The sequence below is a fragment of the Pseudoliparis swirei genome, chromosome 1 (genome assembly GCF_029220125.1).
Source record: "Pseudoliparis swirei isolate HS2019 ecotype Mariana Trench chromosome 1, NWPU_hadal_v1, whole genome shotgun sequence".
NCBI lineage: Eukaryota > Metazoa > Chordata > Actinopteri > Perciformes > Liparidae > Pseudoliparis > Pseudoliparis swirei.
Window position 1 is genome coordinate 7,654,996 of NC_079388.1, and position 15,049 is coordinate 7,670,044.

Genomic DNA, 15,049 nt, shown 5'->3' on the forward strand with positions numbered 1-15,049 from the left:
ATGTCATACATGTTGTTTGTTACATGACATGTCATTTAGCAGACGCTTTTATCCAAAGCAACTTACAATAAGTGCATCAACCGATAGTACAAACTCAGGACTACAAGAATCCATACATTTATTCAAGGAAGGCAAAGTGCCATTTCAGTGCCACTGAAGTGCTAATGTGTTTTTTAATCCAGATATCCAGATATGTTTTTAGTTTCCGTCTTAGTTAATGGATCAAATAAACGTGATGAAAATTCGACAACTCATTTTTATTTCAGAAAACAAACAACAATAAAAACATTCATGTTTAAAAGAACAATGCACACTCAGCCATATACACTGTATTTACACTGTATATGACTGATTATGGCTGATATAACGCTAAAATGCTCTCAACCAAGCTTGGCCAGAAGACAACTGATGTGTGGATTCCCTCTGGCCCTAAAAGACCTAAAAATCATTTTTAGTGTATTCTTGGTGAGCAACTGTGAATCGATGAGACACCATCTTGGAACGCAGCATCCACTTCTCATCCCATCCCAGTGTGCCGACTTGGATGACTCTGATGTTTACAAGACAGGGAAATACAGAAGCGATAAATAAGATCGTAGAAGTAACTTAAATAATGATTTTATGAGTGTTAGAATTTAATTTACCATCAACTTGGAGATGTATTCTTCTGCCCCTTATCGTTTTTCAACTCCACAGGATCCTTCATAGTATTCATCTGTTCCAAGCATGGGGACCCTCGATAGATCCACTCCTTATTTTCATCCGTCTAAGATTGATGACACAAACACTAATAAGAGTCACGCAGTCCGAATAAATATAACAGGGACAAATAACACCAAGAATCCAGTTGGAAAGAGTTTAAAGAATGATTTTCTTGTATACTGACCGACACAACAACCTGTATCAGGCTGCAGTCCATGAGCCGCACCACACAACTCTGCGGGACTCCTTCAAGTTCCACATTAATTGTCTGTCCAACCCTGAAGTGGGTCTGGGGTGGGTAAGGCCAGTTCTTCATATACCCATTGATGAAATCCTTGTGGAAGCCATCTGGAATATCGTCCAAAGGGTTTTTTACTGCGGGAGGGAAAAGTAAAGAACGGTCAGTCACTCCGCTTATTGGCGTTATAATAGTACTTACTTAGTCTAAAATGTCCAGAGTTGATCATTTCTATTGAGGAAAAAACAATTTAGGGTAAAAAAATTTCCTCCAAAATTCAAAAACCGGGGAGGGATCCAAAAGGGGGAATTAGACTTTTTATTTTTCCAGGAAAAGGGAAAAGGGGTAAAAAGGGGGAAAAGGGGAAAGGGGGCAAGATGGGCAAAAAAGGGGTTTTTTCCCCCAAAAAACCTCCCCCCTTTTTAAAAAGGAAAAATGGGGTTTTAATTTTCCCCCAAAAAAACCAGGGCCCCCTTTTTCCCCCCCCGGGGAAACCCAGGAAAGGGGTTTTTCCCATTAAAAATTTTTTTCAGCCGGCCCCAAAAAACCCCAAGGGAAAAAAAGGGTTTTCCTAACCCGAAAAAGTTTTGAGGGTTTTTTTTTTTTAAAAAAACCCCGGGGAAAATAAATTGGTTCCCCCGGGGGTTTGTTTTGTTTTTTTTTAAAAAAAACTTTTTAAGCTTTAAAATCTTAAAAAAAACTATCGGACAAACGGAAATTTTGGGATTTTTTCTTTCAATCGGTTTTTACCCAAAAATTGTTTAAAGGAAATTTCCCGGGGGGTTTTTTTGAAAAACTTTTTTTTTTTTTTTTTTTTTTTTTTTAATTTTAAAAAATAAAAGTTTTAAAAGCCCCTTTTTTTTTTGGTTTTAAAAAATATTAAAAGGAACAAAGGGGAATTTGACAAAGGGAGCCCCCAAAAAAAAGCAAAGGCTCTGGTTTTCATTTTTTTCCCAAAAAAAACGGTTTCCCTTTCCCCCAAAAAAAATTTCCCCGGGGCTTTAAAAATTTTTTAAAAAATTCAAAAAAAAGGTTTTCCTCTTTTGGGTTTTTTAAAAAAAACCTGGGCCGTTTAAAATTTAAAAAAACTTTTTAGTTTTAAAAAAAATACCCCGTTTTATTTCCTTTTGGGGGAAAAAAAAAAAAATAATAAAAGGAAAAAATTACTAAAAAATTTAATTAAAAAGAAAACAAAAACCCAAAAATAGTTTATTTTTAAAATTTTTTAAAAAATCAAAATTTTTTTAAAAAAAAAAATTTTTAAAACCCAAAAAGTTGAAAAATTTAAATAAATTTTATTTAAAAAAAAGGGTTTTTGGGAAAAAAAAGGAATTTCAAAAAGAAAAAACCGGTTTTAACTTTGGTAAACAATCGGGAAAAAAAAACGTTTTCAAAATACATTTTTGGGAAGAACATGTTTAAAGGTTTTTGGTTTTTAAAGTAAAAGAAATTCTGATTTAAAAATTATAGAAAAAAATTTTTTTTTAAAAATTTTTTTTACGTAAAATTTTTTTAACATTTTAAGGAAAATGAAAAATTTTTAAAGTATAAAAAATTTTTAAATTGTTTTAAAGTATAATAAATTTTGTAAAAAAAACCCTTTTGGGAAATATTAATTAAAAATTAAAATTTCAAGAAGTTAAATATTTAAAAAAATGATAAAAAAGGGTTTTAGGGCCCCAAAAGAAAAATTGAATTTGGTTGAAGCCTAATTTTGGGTTTTAAAAACTTAAAAAAAAAGGGAGTCAAATAGAAAGAAGGATAAAAAAAGTTTTGTCCCAAACCCCGCCCCGGGAAATGGGAAAAAAAAAGGGAAAGGGGGTTTTCCCCAAAAAAAAAAGGGAAAACATTTTTAAAAAAATGAAAGGGATTAGAATTTAATTATTAACTTTTTAGATTTTTGTTTACTTTAAAAATTAAATTTTTAGCCAAGAAAAAAAATTAAAATAAAAAGGAAAATTTAAAAAAAAAATTAAGTTTAAAAATTTTTTTAAAAAATTTTTAAATTTTTTTACTTTTAATTTTTTTAAAAATTAAAAAAATTATTTCCCTTTTTAATAAAAAACAAATTTAAATAAAATAATTCTTTTTTGGGAAAAGGGTTTTTAAAAACAGTTTTAAAATTAAATTTTTAATTAAAAAATTGTTTTTTTTAAAGTTTTTTAAATTTAAATGAAAATATTCCCCCAGGGCCAAAAAAAAACCCCAAAAAAGGGGAAAAAAGGGGTCCCGGAAGGGGCCCCTTCGTTGTTGGGGGAAAATTTTTTAAAAAAATTTTTTAAAAGAAATTTTAAAATTTTTATTCCCCCCAAAACGCCCCCGGGGACCCAAAAAGGGGAAAAAGGCCCCCCCATTTCTCCAAAGGGCCGGGGCCCCGGTCCCATTGGGTAGAAAAATTCCTTTCGAAAAGGGAAAACGGGGGGTGGGGGAACCCAAAAAGACTGTTGGTTTGTTTTGGGGAAAAATCTTTTTCCCCCGGTTTTAAAAATTAAAAGTAAAAAGGAAATTTTCCCCCAAGATTAAACCCCCAAAATGGGGGGAAAATAAAAAAATTTTAAAAGTTTAACCCAAAAAAAAATTTAGTAAAAGTTCTTTTGTTTTTTAAAAAATAAATTTTTAAAATTTCCAAAATATTTTAATTAAATAAAAGGTTCTAAAATTTAAAAAAAAAAGGGGCCCATGTTTGGGGTTAAAAGGCAAAAAAAAAAAAAGGGAGCCCCCCCCTTTTTTTAAAACAGGCCCCCAAACCCAAAAAACTTTTTAAAAAACCCCTTTAAAATTTTTTTTAATTATAAAAAAAACGTTCATTTTAAAAAATTTTTTACCCCCAAAAACCCCGGGGATAAAAGGGGGGGGGGCCCCCCCAAAAACCCAAAAAGGGAAAAAAAGGGTTTTTTGGGAGGGCCAAAAATTTAAAGGGGCTTATAATTTTCCTTTTTTTAAAAAAGGCGGCAAAGGGGGGGGTTTTGGGGGGGTTTTTTAAATAAAAAAAAGGAAAATTTTTGGGGTCTTAAATCTCAAAAAGGCGGGGGAAAAAAATAAAAGCCCGGCCCCAAATCCCCCGGGAAAAGGGTTTCAAAGGGGTTTTTAAAAAAAATTCCTGGGGTTTTGGGGGGGTGGCATTCAGGGAAACGGGGAAATAAAAGGGAAAAAAAGGGGTTTAAAGAAACCTTTTGGGGTTTTCCAAACCTTCTTTGGGGAGCCCAAAAAAAATTTAATCTTTCCCTTTTTAAAAAAGGGCCCCAAACCCCCTGGGGACCCCCGGGTCAGACGGGGGCCCCAAAAACCGGGGTTTTTTTAAAAGGGTTTTTCCCAGGATAAAAAGAACTATTTTTTAAAAATTGGGGGGGGGCCCGGTTTTAAATTTTTGTTTTCCCCGCCCTAAAAGGGGGTTAATCCCAAAACCCCTTTTTTATAAATCCCTCCCAAAATTTCCCCGGGGGCGCCCGGGGGGTCCCTTTCGGGCAAAAAAAAAAGGGGCCCAAAAAGCCCGAGAAAAAACCCCTCCCCTCACCAAAGCCCTTTTTTTTATTTCTTCCCCCTTTTTTCCTAATCTTACCCGGGGATTTTTTGACATTTTAAAAAGTTGGTTTCCCCCAAACCCCCCTTCGGGGGAAAAAACCCGGGGAGACGGCGGGGAAAAATTTTGCGAGCCCCCTTCCGTTTTACCCGCCAAACCCAATTTTTTTAATTTTCCCCCCTTTAAACCCTTTCTTTTTTTAAAAATTAAATTTAAAGTTTCGGGGTTTCCCTAAAAAAAGAAAAACTGGGCGGGGGGGGGGTTTGGGGTAGGGGTTTTGAGTTTTCCCCCCCCGGGTACCTGCGGCCCGGGCTCCCCCAAAAACTGTTGGGTTTGGCTACCCAAATTGAGGGGAAAAGGGGGAAAACCCAAAACCCGGGAAAAAAAGGTTCGGGGGGGGAAAAAGGGTTTTGGGGGGGGCCCCCGCTTTGGGGCCAAACAAGGTGAGCCCCCCAAGCCCCAAATTTGGGGCCCCCGCTTAAAAAAAAAATCAAATTAAAAAACCAAGGGGGTTTGGGGGTTTGCCCCAACCCTTTTGGTCAAACCCTACCCCGGATTTTAAAAAGCCCTAAGGGCCCCCCCCCCATAAGGGAGGGAACAAAAGGGTTTTACAAAGCTTTTTAAAAACCCCCCCGTGATTAACAAAAATCTAAAAGGTTTTTGGGGCCCGGGGTTTTAAACCCCCAGAAAGGGGTTAAAAGCCGCCAAAAACGGGGGGCCCCAATTGCGGGGGGGGGGGGGGCGGGGGTAATTTTTCAACCTTTTTATCCTTTAAAAAAAGGGGGGGTTTTTTAAAAAAACCCCAATTTTTTTAAATTTTTTCCCGGCGAAGGGACCCCGCCGGCGCCGCCCCTGGCGCCCCGGGGGAGAAAGGGGCGTTTCGGGAGGGCGAAAACACCCCCTTTTTTCTTGGGGGCCATTCCCTTTTAAACCAAAACCGGGGTAAAGGGGGGGGCCCCATTGGCTGCCCCCTTTTCGCCCCGTTTTTAAAAAAAAAGGGCCCAAGGGGAAAATTTTGGGGTTTTTTTGGGGGCCCCACCCAAAAGGGTGGGGTTCCCCAAGCCAAAAAAATTTTTTAAAAAGGAGAAAATAAGGGGGGCCCGAAAAGGGGTTTTTTTTTAAAAAAAAATTTTGCTTTTTTGTTTCCCGGGCCAAAAACATTGTTTCTTTTCCCGGTTTAAAAATTTAATTTTTTCCCCACCCTTTAAGTTTTTGAAACCAAATTTTGGTTTTTAAAAAGGGGTTTAAAAAACTTTTTTTCCCTGGAAAAATTTTTTAAAAAAGGAAAGGAAAAATTTTTCCCCCGGGGTTTTGTTTTAAAAATTTTGTTAAATGTTTAAGGGAACCCTTTGAAAATTAAACTTAAGAAAAAACCCTTTAAGGTTAAAAAATTTAAAAGGGGAATTTGTTTATTAACTGGGCATCTAAAAATTTTAAAAAAAAACCCAAGAAAAAAAAGGGCCCAAGGCACTAAAGGCCAAACCCCCTTTATTTTCCCAAAACCCAAAGGGAAAAAAAAAAGGGTCCCAATTTAATCCGGGGACCCCGCCCCCTAGGGGGACCCCCCTCGGGGGAATTTTCTCTTTCAAAGAAAAAAACCCCGGTTTTGAATTTTTAAACGGCCAAGTTTGGGACCCTGGCCCCCAAATTTTTTTAAATTTCCCATTTCTGATTTAATTTTAAAAGGGGAAAACTTTTTTGGCCCCAAAAAAATTTTGGAAATTTGGGTTTTAAAGGGCCCACTTTAAAAAATTTAAAAAAAAATTTTTTCAAAACCCAACCCCCCCGGGTAAAACTGGGGGGGCCCAAATATAAAAAATTTTTAAATTTGGGTTTCCCTTTTTGCCCCCGGGCCTCCTTTAGGCCCAAAAGGTTTGGGTTTTGTTTCAAAAACCCCCGGGGAAATTTACCCCGGTCCTGCCTTTTTTGCCCCTTCCCAAAAAAGAAAAAGGGGGGCCAAAATTTGAAAAAATTTTTACCCTTTTTCCTTTGTTTAGGTTTTTTTAAAAATGAACTGGGGTTAAAACCCGGCCTTTTTAAATTTTTTTAAACCCAAACCAGAGGGCTTAAAAGGGTTTTTGGGGCCAAACCAAAAAACCCCTTTTTAGTTTTTTGGGCTAAAAGGGGAAAGAAAAATTGGGAAAAAAATTTTTGGTTTTAAAACGGGCCCCAAACTGGGCCAAAAAGGAAGGTTTTGGGTTAATTTGGTTGCCAAAAAAATTTTTTTCGAAATTTCCCAAAAGTTTTTTTGGGTTCTTTAAAAATTGACTTATTAAAAACTTTTTTCCCTCCTCAATTAAGGGAAAGGGCCGAAGTTGGGGAAAACCAAAAAGGGAAATTTTTTGCTTTCCCCCCCGAACACGAACCGGGGAAAACCCACCGGGAAAAAATTTTTACAAAAGTCAAAAAAACGGTCCTTTAAAAGGGAAAAAAAAAAAAAGGGTTTTTTAATTAAAAAAAAGGGCTTTCTTCAGAGGCGTCCGATAACACACAAACATTCACAGAAAGTGAGTATAGTATGTAAGGGAGGGGGAGAAAAGTGACTCCATTGCATTATGGTATGTTTGAATTAGAGAAGGCTGACTTACAAATAAGGTGGCTATAAGGTTCTGGGTCTCATCGGCAGATTCATAAGCAGAAGGCCGCAGGAGGCCGATAAGAGCTCGATAAACCTTGTACCACGAACACCTCTTTTCGTCTTGCATATAACATGCAGCAGAATGCAGTATCAGTACATTTTTTCAATTCGGCTTCTGAAAGTCTCCAGGCTTCCTAGGTGCCTGTTTTTGACCTGCACCTTTTAGAATAACCTGTATATTCTTATAAAGTGCTGTGTCTCTCGAAGTTCCTTCTTCATCAATTTCTTCAGCATTCTGCGGTCGACGAGAAGAAACTACACTTGCTTAAAAACTAACGTATCTTATTTAGTTCCATCATGTGTACGTCTGGGTGACGTGGCATTATGACAATATGATAGTGATAATTACAGATAATAGTGGGTTTACAATAACCTGCATGTTGTCATGACATCAACAGTGTTTAGTTATGAATGTGTGACGGAGCAGGATCGGGACACAAAGGTTTGTAAAGCATTCATGAAGATACACAAATGACTTTCTAACAGTTCCTGATGTTTATTATTCCTGTTTTGACTTACGCCAAATCATCAACATTATAAACTGGTACACGGTTATTCATGTATGAAAAACCAGAGCTAAACAATGAGAGTTTAAAAAAGAATTATTGCTGAAAAAGGTCAAAACGTTTTGCCGTCTTGGCTCCACGAGGTGGAACCAGCTCCATCACCGAGGAGAACGCCCCCGCTCGCTGCACTACGGCCCATCAAATAAAACATTGAAAACATATTTGAGGAAGTTGATTAACCTGCATATTGTTTGAGCACCTTTTGTTGTTGTCCCCACATGGGGAAATGTACCGGTCTGGAAAAATGTGTCAGCGTATCAATTTGTATTTAATGTAATTAGGACATATCCAAATAAAATTAAACTGAAGAATATGTTGCAAACATATTTACTGTGACAGCTTCCCAGCACTCAACATCCACAAAACAAATAAATGCACAATTTAAATTGTGGGTCCGAGTGTCACGCTGTGAAAAAGTGAAATAAAGATTAAACAGGAAGCCAATATTCTTGTCTTCGACATGCAAAGTTGCTCGTTTAAATTTCAAGGTGTGGTGTGCAGGATGTGGCCTCATCTTGAGTTCCTGGGTGCCAACCGTAGAGGAGAACTATGGCGGATCGTCCTCCCCTAAATATAACAAACTGGTCTTAAGATTAATTCCTATTTCTGGAAAAAAAACTTGTTCACCATGTCATAATGGTGTACAACTTCAGCTCGAAGTGCAACAACCCACCAAACAGCTATATGAGAAGCACAGAAGCAAAGCAGATTGGATTAAATAACCGTCTCGAGTCATTCATGTGCGCTTAACTCATTATTTGCACATCTTATTATGAGCGGATATTGTTTAGTTATTAACCTTTCCTAAAGAAAATCCAATGGCACATATTAGGGAAAATGTAGTACATTTTTCTATTCATGGTTTGTATTCCAAAGTCATTTCATGATACGTTTCTGTGTCCCTGGGCTTTCAGTCCGAATCATTCTCGCGCTCTTCCGCTCCTTTCATTTCCAAAAATCTTGCCATGTGTTCCAGCCTCATGGAGCCTCGATGGATCCACTCCTTATGTTGAGTATCCTGAGAGTGACAAAAACAACTACATTTTACCAGAGAGGTTGAAACAAATACAACACCAATACTTTAAACAAGTGCTATCTGATACTGACCTTAAAAACAACCTGCATCAAGCTGCAGTCGAGCATTTGCACCTGGCACCTCTGCTGGGCTCCATGTAGTTCGGCGTTGAGGCTCTGTCCAGCCCGGTACTGGGTTAAATGGGGGAACGGCCAGTCCTTCAGATATTGCGTCATGAAGGACTTGTGAGGACTTTCTGGAATGTCATCCAGAGCAACTTCCACTGTCAGGAAAACAAACAAAGAGTCTGAAATACTAACACTGCAGTGGGAACGGTTACAATCTGCATTCAGTTCAGGCTCTACTGTAGTCACAGGTATTCCTCAACATGACACCCTCTCTCTTGAAGAGCTTGAAGAGACCGAATGAGAAACAGATATTAAACAAAGTAACCCCCTTGTCTTTCTTCACTGGCCTCCATGCTGCTTTTTACTGTTTAGTAGCTCTGCTTGGCGACTTTTTATACTTGCAAGGTTAAAGGAGGCTATTCCCCTTCTTTTGTAACCCCCAAGTTGAATATATATATATATCTATAAATATGATGTTTATTTTGGTGGGGAAAGGGTATTACTGAAATGTCTAAAAGGATCCATCTGCAGTCTTGCAGGCTACTACACGACACACCTCCGGAGATCTTTCAGGGTTAACACATTTATTTGAACCTAAACGAAGTATTTTATTGCTTCAACCTAACAAAGCAGTTTTGCACCAATTTTAAATGCCATTAGATTCAGCCATATACATATATATATATACACACATATATATATAAAATGGATACGTAAAACAAAATAAGGAAATAGAAATTAATGGTGCATCTCTAATCAGTTTTAGATAAGTCTTGTTCTCTCTGTAGTAGAGATAATAGTAAAGGCCGTGAACAGGATATGAGAATTCACAGTAACGCACGGCACAGTTGTATTTGGGTGTGGAAAAAAAGTGAGTGTGAAACCGCCAAACTTACGTGGTCTGCACACCAGGTGAAATAAAGGTAAGCCCACATAGACTGGCATGTGACCATCCAAAAAGACCAAGAACCTAGAAAATGTAAGTAAATTACACTCAATCAAACCGTACCTAAAGCATTTAGATCGTGGGGAGGTCATAGGTTCTCCAATATGATGAACATGAACACTCATTCAATCACACACCGTAAGCGGTTCTTTCTGCTGGGGAGCTCCGCCAAAATACCCGGCCGGAACTGGAGCTTGTTGTCCTGACAGCGGACCACCACGCGGGCGCCGACAAACAGCTGCTCCAGCTGCGGTGTGGTGTCGAAGGCGATGTGGTGGCCGGACACGAGGCTCTTCCCCTTTTCGTCAAAACTAACTTTGTACTTCACCCGTCCATCTTCTGCAAATAACAAAAAGGTTGATGAGTTAAATCCCCATTGTTTCATACTTTACGTCAAGGTTCTTCAAATTATTTACCCAACTGTTCTCCCTGATCTTACAGTGCTGCATGTAAAACATATGTGGTGGCTACATTTGCATGTACATTTATTTTAGTTTAGACCCCACCACATTTACCCAAATCTCCTTTTAATGTCTTCAAAATATAATTTGGAAGAGTCCAAAACAAATCATCAATTTTTTGTCAACTAACCAGTTAATTAACTATTTATTTCAGCACAAATAATTATACACCAGCCTTCACAAAGTTTGTTTATAATAAGTTCAACCAACAGTAAGTATATCAAATAATACTTAAGTAAAAGCTCAGATGTTAAATAAATACATACTGAATAAAAAGGCACAATTTACTGCCAAAAAGATGCATATTATTCTTACCCTTTGTTATTATATCTAATATTTTCCCACGTTGCCATCTCATGGATCTCTTCCTGCCCAGGACCACAGTGTTCACTGTGACCTCTTCTTCTGGCAAGTTGGGCCGGCTCTTTGTGGTTTCATTGGAGCAATGGGCAAAAGCCGATGATATTATTACAGGGGGCCCTCCTGACAATGTGGAAAAACACAAAATATTCATCTTGAAATGTATAAACTTGAGCGATTGTAACGAACGAATGACTGGTCATGAGCGATAGGGATGTTCATGTTCAGATCATAGCATTACCATTGAGGTTGTTGTGGTTGATGACCATCCTGCCCGTGTGTGATGGAGCAATGCGTTTTAAAGATTTCCTTTTGTTTTGTGAAAGCGAAAAATCAGAATCACAAGAATCATCTTCTGGTTCCAACTGCATATCGGAATCAGAGCTGCTGAGGGAGTCGTCTTCGCTGTAGAACTGCTGAGGCGTCGGTGGTCGCAGAGCGCTGATCTTATATTCAGGGAGCCGGGTCAAGACCACCACTGCTTTTTTTACATTGAGCAAGTCTGAACCGTCCTTCAATTGCGTCTCCTTGATGGGAGTTACATTTGTGGAGTGAACAGACGTGCATGGGAAATCTGACATATAATCTGCAAAGAAAAAAGCATTGGTGAAATTGTGGCTTGCAAAGAAAAACAGAACAAAGAACCTCCAGGCAACTATCTTGAAAACCGATGCATTGCTTGAATAATTTGTTTGCTTTTTAAATATGAGAATTTGGAGCTCGTTTCAAAGCTCAGATATATTGTTTACAACTTTTTCATTACAATTTAAGGACAACACTTTTTTTTATAAATGAGACAATTAATTACCAAGAATGTTATGTTATTGTATGTCAATTAAAACCATTATGTTTTACCTTCATCCTCTCTTTCTTCATCTCTCTTTGTCTCGTTTTCTACCCTCATGTTGAACATCTGGAGCTCCGGTATGCTTGTCTCCATCTCGTCAACTTCCATAATCACTGTAACACACACACGGTTAAAATAAGGGTTTGAACTCCAGCATATAACTCAGGTGTAAGGACACAAATTGCACAATGCATGCCCACACTAGTGTTGGCATGGACACTAAGCGGTCTGATGTCATCTTATAGCTCTTCAGTCAATATGTGCAAGTATCTGCATGTATGTTAATACATTAATCCATCAAATAGATTAATATAATTACCTTTACATATAAATTACAATCCAGTATTACCGAAATAAACCACAAAACAATTGTTTAGCTGCCATTTCCTGACACTTCAACTTGCTCTGGATGACGACTTTTATTTTCAAAGTAAAACCCAAATAGTTGTCAACCTTTGTTTGTCGTGACGTTAACTAACAGCATAAAGAGGTGCGTTGACAGCCTGTAGACACGAGGTCAGTTACGGTGAGGACAGGTTGACGTTATCGCAGGAGAGGACTGACATTACAGGAGCTTTGGTGTGTTCGGCCGTCTTTATTTTGACATTTCACCAGATGATTAATGTAGGTGATTAGATGACCACATATTAGAAGACCAGTCATGCAACGCTACTTAATAATAATAATAATAAGAAATAAAATTTCTATAGCGCTTTTCATAGTACTCAAAGACGCTTAGTCTCGTTTCATGCTGACGGTTGGTCAATACTAAACTATCAACTGACCCTACCTGACGTGTCCTTCCTGCCACAGTGCAGGCAAGCCAGCCTTTGTTGATGATCTTCCGCACCACCGGAAGCCAGCCTAGCCGTCAGGATAGCAACGATGGCAAACAGCACGAGCTGCCGCTAGAAATACGATAGCTTTAACTGTCGGGTTTGTGTCACGAATATAAAAGAAAAAATAAGCGAACATTTCTTCAAAACTGATTATTATAATACACTGAACGGCACATAATTCGTATTATAAAAGCTTTCTCCATTTTGGACTTCTGTTGTTATGCAGTTAGCTAGGTTGCATCCGCGATGTGGTGCTCGTACTTCTTCTTCTTCGCTGGTGTTGTTGCTGATGCTTCTTCTTCTTCTTCTTCTTTAAAGTGGGAGCACACATGGCTCAATGCCGCCACCAGCTGGTATGAAGTGGATGGATGGCTTCGGGTAATAAACCAGAGGGTGTCTTTCTGATTTATAAGGGACGCTCAAAAATAATACTCACACATTCAGAGGTGAGCTGACATGCAAACAGTTTATTGTAAAGCTTTCCAAATGTAATTTATGTTTTTGCCGTTTTAATGTCCTCTTTAAACAAAGGATTGGTGCGATGTGCCGGGTAGCTGTGAGCCGACTGGAGAGGGTTCAGGTCTCTTCAGAGAAGAACATGAAGTAGTCTCTGCTATTCTATGGACAGATTTACAGTGAGTGGTCACAGACATGTACATGTTGTAACTTATTTTAAGAATGCTCACTATGTATTTGTTTTATATATTCTATTATATGACATATTTAAAAAATAAAGAAATGTGTAATAATATAAATAGAAATATGCTCTTAAGATTGGCTTGTTATTAACAGATCATTATCAGGAACAAACAAACGGGACAAGGACACTGTTGTTTTGACGGACTTCTTTGAATTTCTGTCTGGTTCAGGTCTCGGTCCCCTGGGAGGTCCATGGAGTGATCCACCCATTGGTTATTTGAAATGTATTTAAGACAGAAGCACTCACACACACCCCGATACATGTCCTGTCACTTCCATGAGAGTGTAGCCCAACGACAACTTCTTTTTGTTCAGAAGTGGTCCGTCTCATGTGTGATGTGGACTTCGAATCCATTCAAAACTGCCTGGTCTAAAACTATAATACAGCAGTGAGAGTGAGTCCTGCATAGTTACTGGTTGATGCCCCCCCCCACCCCTCTTCTCTCTTAGGTGATCTGCTCCTCCTGGTAGGTGGAGGTGGAGATGGAGCCGTAGGGATCCAATACAGTCTGGGCACAGCGCACCACCTTCACCAGCAGGAAGAAAAATAGCAGGAAGAGGAAGAAGATGGCGAAGCCCAGGTCCACGTCGACCTCAAACTGTGGAGCGGGACGAGGAGCCTGGTCCATGTGGGCGATGAGGATCCTCCTTTCACTGTTTTCCATGTAAGCTCAGCACCACCACTCTCGGAGAAGGACAGGCGTGGGCATGGCTGCTCTGGAGGTGATGGGGTTTAGGCTACACCTGATGCCAGGAATACAAAGCAGAAAAACATACAGAGAAATTACAGCTTCTGAATGCCGATACATGAATCCTGTTATTTAAAGCATGTCTGCATTGTTCCTTGTTTAATTATGATACCTTAACATGTCATCTCTGGTTTTTTTTGTTTTTTGTTGAGGCCTGCAATTATATTAATTACACATTCCAGATAATTTTTTCAGTAACATGATCATCACACTATGCTGGAAAGATATTCTCTATAAATTGTTTGTTTGGTCAACAGTCCAAACCCCAAATATACTTGGTTCACCATCACATTAAACAAATACAAATGTTAAATTTTATAGGATCTGGAACCAGAGAAAGTTTGATATGTTAACTTCAGGTTTCAATAAAACAGATTAGGTGACATCAATTATGGAAACTTGATAAAAAACAAATATCGACTTTTAAAAAACGTGTCCAAAGACATTCAGCTTCACCACAAGCTCACGAAGTTGTCATCAGTGTAAAATCTGACAGCAGCACATGCCTTCAGAGAACCGCGATGATCAAAAACCTAATGAAAGACGTTCCCTTCATTTAAAACTCACCAGTCTGCGTCGTCACCAGCGGCGTGTCGCCGCGTCTCTCCGACCCCAAAGCTTTTAAACGCGCTCATCGCGTCTTCACCTCGGCTCCCTCCGAGCTTCCTCCTGACTCCAGTTACATAAGACGGGCATCCGTTACAGAAGACTTCGTTGCCCCGCCCCTCTCATGATCATCACAGGAAAAATGAGCACAGACGCGCGAGACACCCAAGCATGCAGTTGGGCCTCGCGACCTCCCCCTGGCATGTAAAGCCTTTATTAATACTTAAGCAGGAATTGAATAACAGTCGACAAGGCTCACGAGTGAATCAAACACCCCGCCGTCTTTGTTCTCCTGTCACGTGGACCTTCACACCTGTCGCCAATTAAGACTTCACGCCACTAGAACTCAAGCGCCTGAGATGACACCGAGCTGCTTTCTCATTACGCACGGCCGACGAAGGCAACTAGGGAAGGAGGGGAAGCGTGAATGTGAAAGGAAAAGATTTACAGACGACGACGAGCGTGGGGTGGGGAGGGGGTCGTGTTAAGGAAATCCCAGACGCCGGAACAGTAGAAACAGGAGACGCATTTGCAATTAAATGGCGGAGCCAGATGGAAATGGACCCCGCCGCTTTAGGGCGCAGATCGTTACAGCGAGGCGGCCATGACAAGAGCAGCGTGGAGGCTCCTCGGTAAAGTGATCCCGCTCCATGTGCAATTAGTCAAGAAGGACTTGGAGGCCGAAGCCAAACATGCCGGAGGGGAAAGTGGCAGAGAAAGGAGGAAGACACGAGA

The 15,049-nt window shown here is 39.2% G+C and overlaps 1 protein-coding gene and 2 long non-coding RNA genes across 3 annotated transcripts; all 3 read right to left on the reverse strand.

Moving 5' to 3' along the window:
- Nucleotides 1-236: 236 nt before the first annotated feature.
- Nucleotides 237-1,115, reverse strand: LOC130195967 (uncharacterized). Its single transcript, XR_008832140.1, has 3 exons — nt 887-1,115; nt 645-766; nt 237-550 (listed from the first exon to the last, which is right to left on the reverse strand). It is a non-coding gene; the product is annotated as an uncharacterized LOC130195967 (long non-coding RNA).
- A 6,455-nt stretch (nt 1,116-7,570) lies between these two features.
- LOC130192620 (histone-lysine N-methyltransferase SETDB1-B-like) lies at nt 7,571-12,500 on the reverse strand. Its single transcript, XM_056412716.1, has 8 exons — nt 12,212-12,500; nt 11,430-11,534; nt 10,816-11,160; nt 10,530-10,697; nt 9,891-10,092; nt 9,704-9,777; nt 8,772-8,962; nt 7,571-8,682 (listed from the first exon to the last, which is right to left on the reverse strand). The coding sequence occupies exons 2-8, from the start codon at nt 11,527-11,529 to the stop codon at nt 8,575-8,577; spliced, it is 1,188 nt and encodes a 395-aa protein (XP_056268691.1). The 5' UTR covers nt 11,530-11,534; nt 12,212-12,500; the 3' UTR covers nt 7,571-8,574.
- Nucleotides 12,501-12,707: 207 nt separating this feature from the next.
- Nucleotides 12,708-14,580, reverse strand: LOC130195680 (uncharacterized). The gene is made up of 2 exons (XR_008832109.1): nt 14,276-14,580; nt 12,708-13,703 (listed from the first exon to the last, which is right to left on the reverse strand). It is a non-coding gene; the product is annotated as an uncharacterized LOC130195680 (long non-coding RNA).
- Between the last annotated feature and the right edge of the window lie 469 nt (nt 14,581-15,049).

Bases quoted from the DNA above. Each gene is read 5' to 3' on its own strand.
- LOC130192620 (XM_056412716.1), bottom strand. From the start codon at position 11,529: ATGGAAGTTGACGAGATGGAGACAAGCATACCGGAGCTCCAGATGTTC. The intron at 11,161-11,429 runs GTAAAACATAAT...TTTTCTTTGCAG, and splicing joins TGAAGAAAGAGAGGATGAAG to ATTATATGTCAGATTTCCCA. The intron at 9,778-9,890 runs GTGTGTGATTGA...TACATTTTCTAG, and splicing joins AGCAGAAAGAACCGCTTACG to GTTCTTGGTCTTTTTGGATG.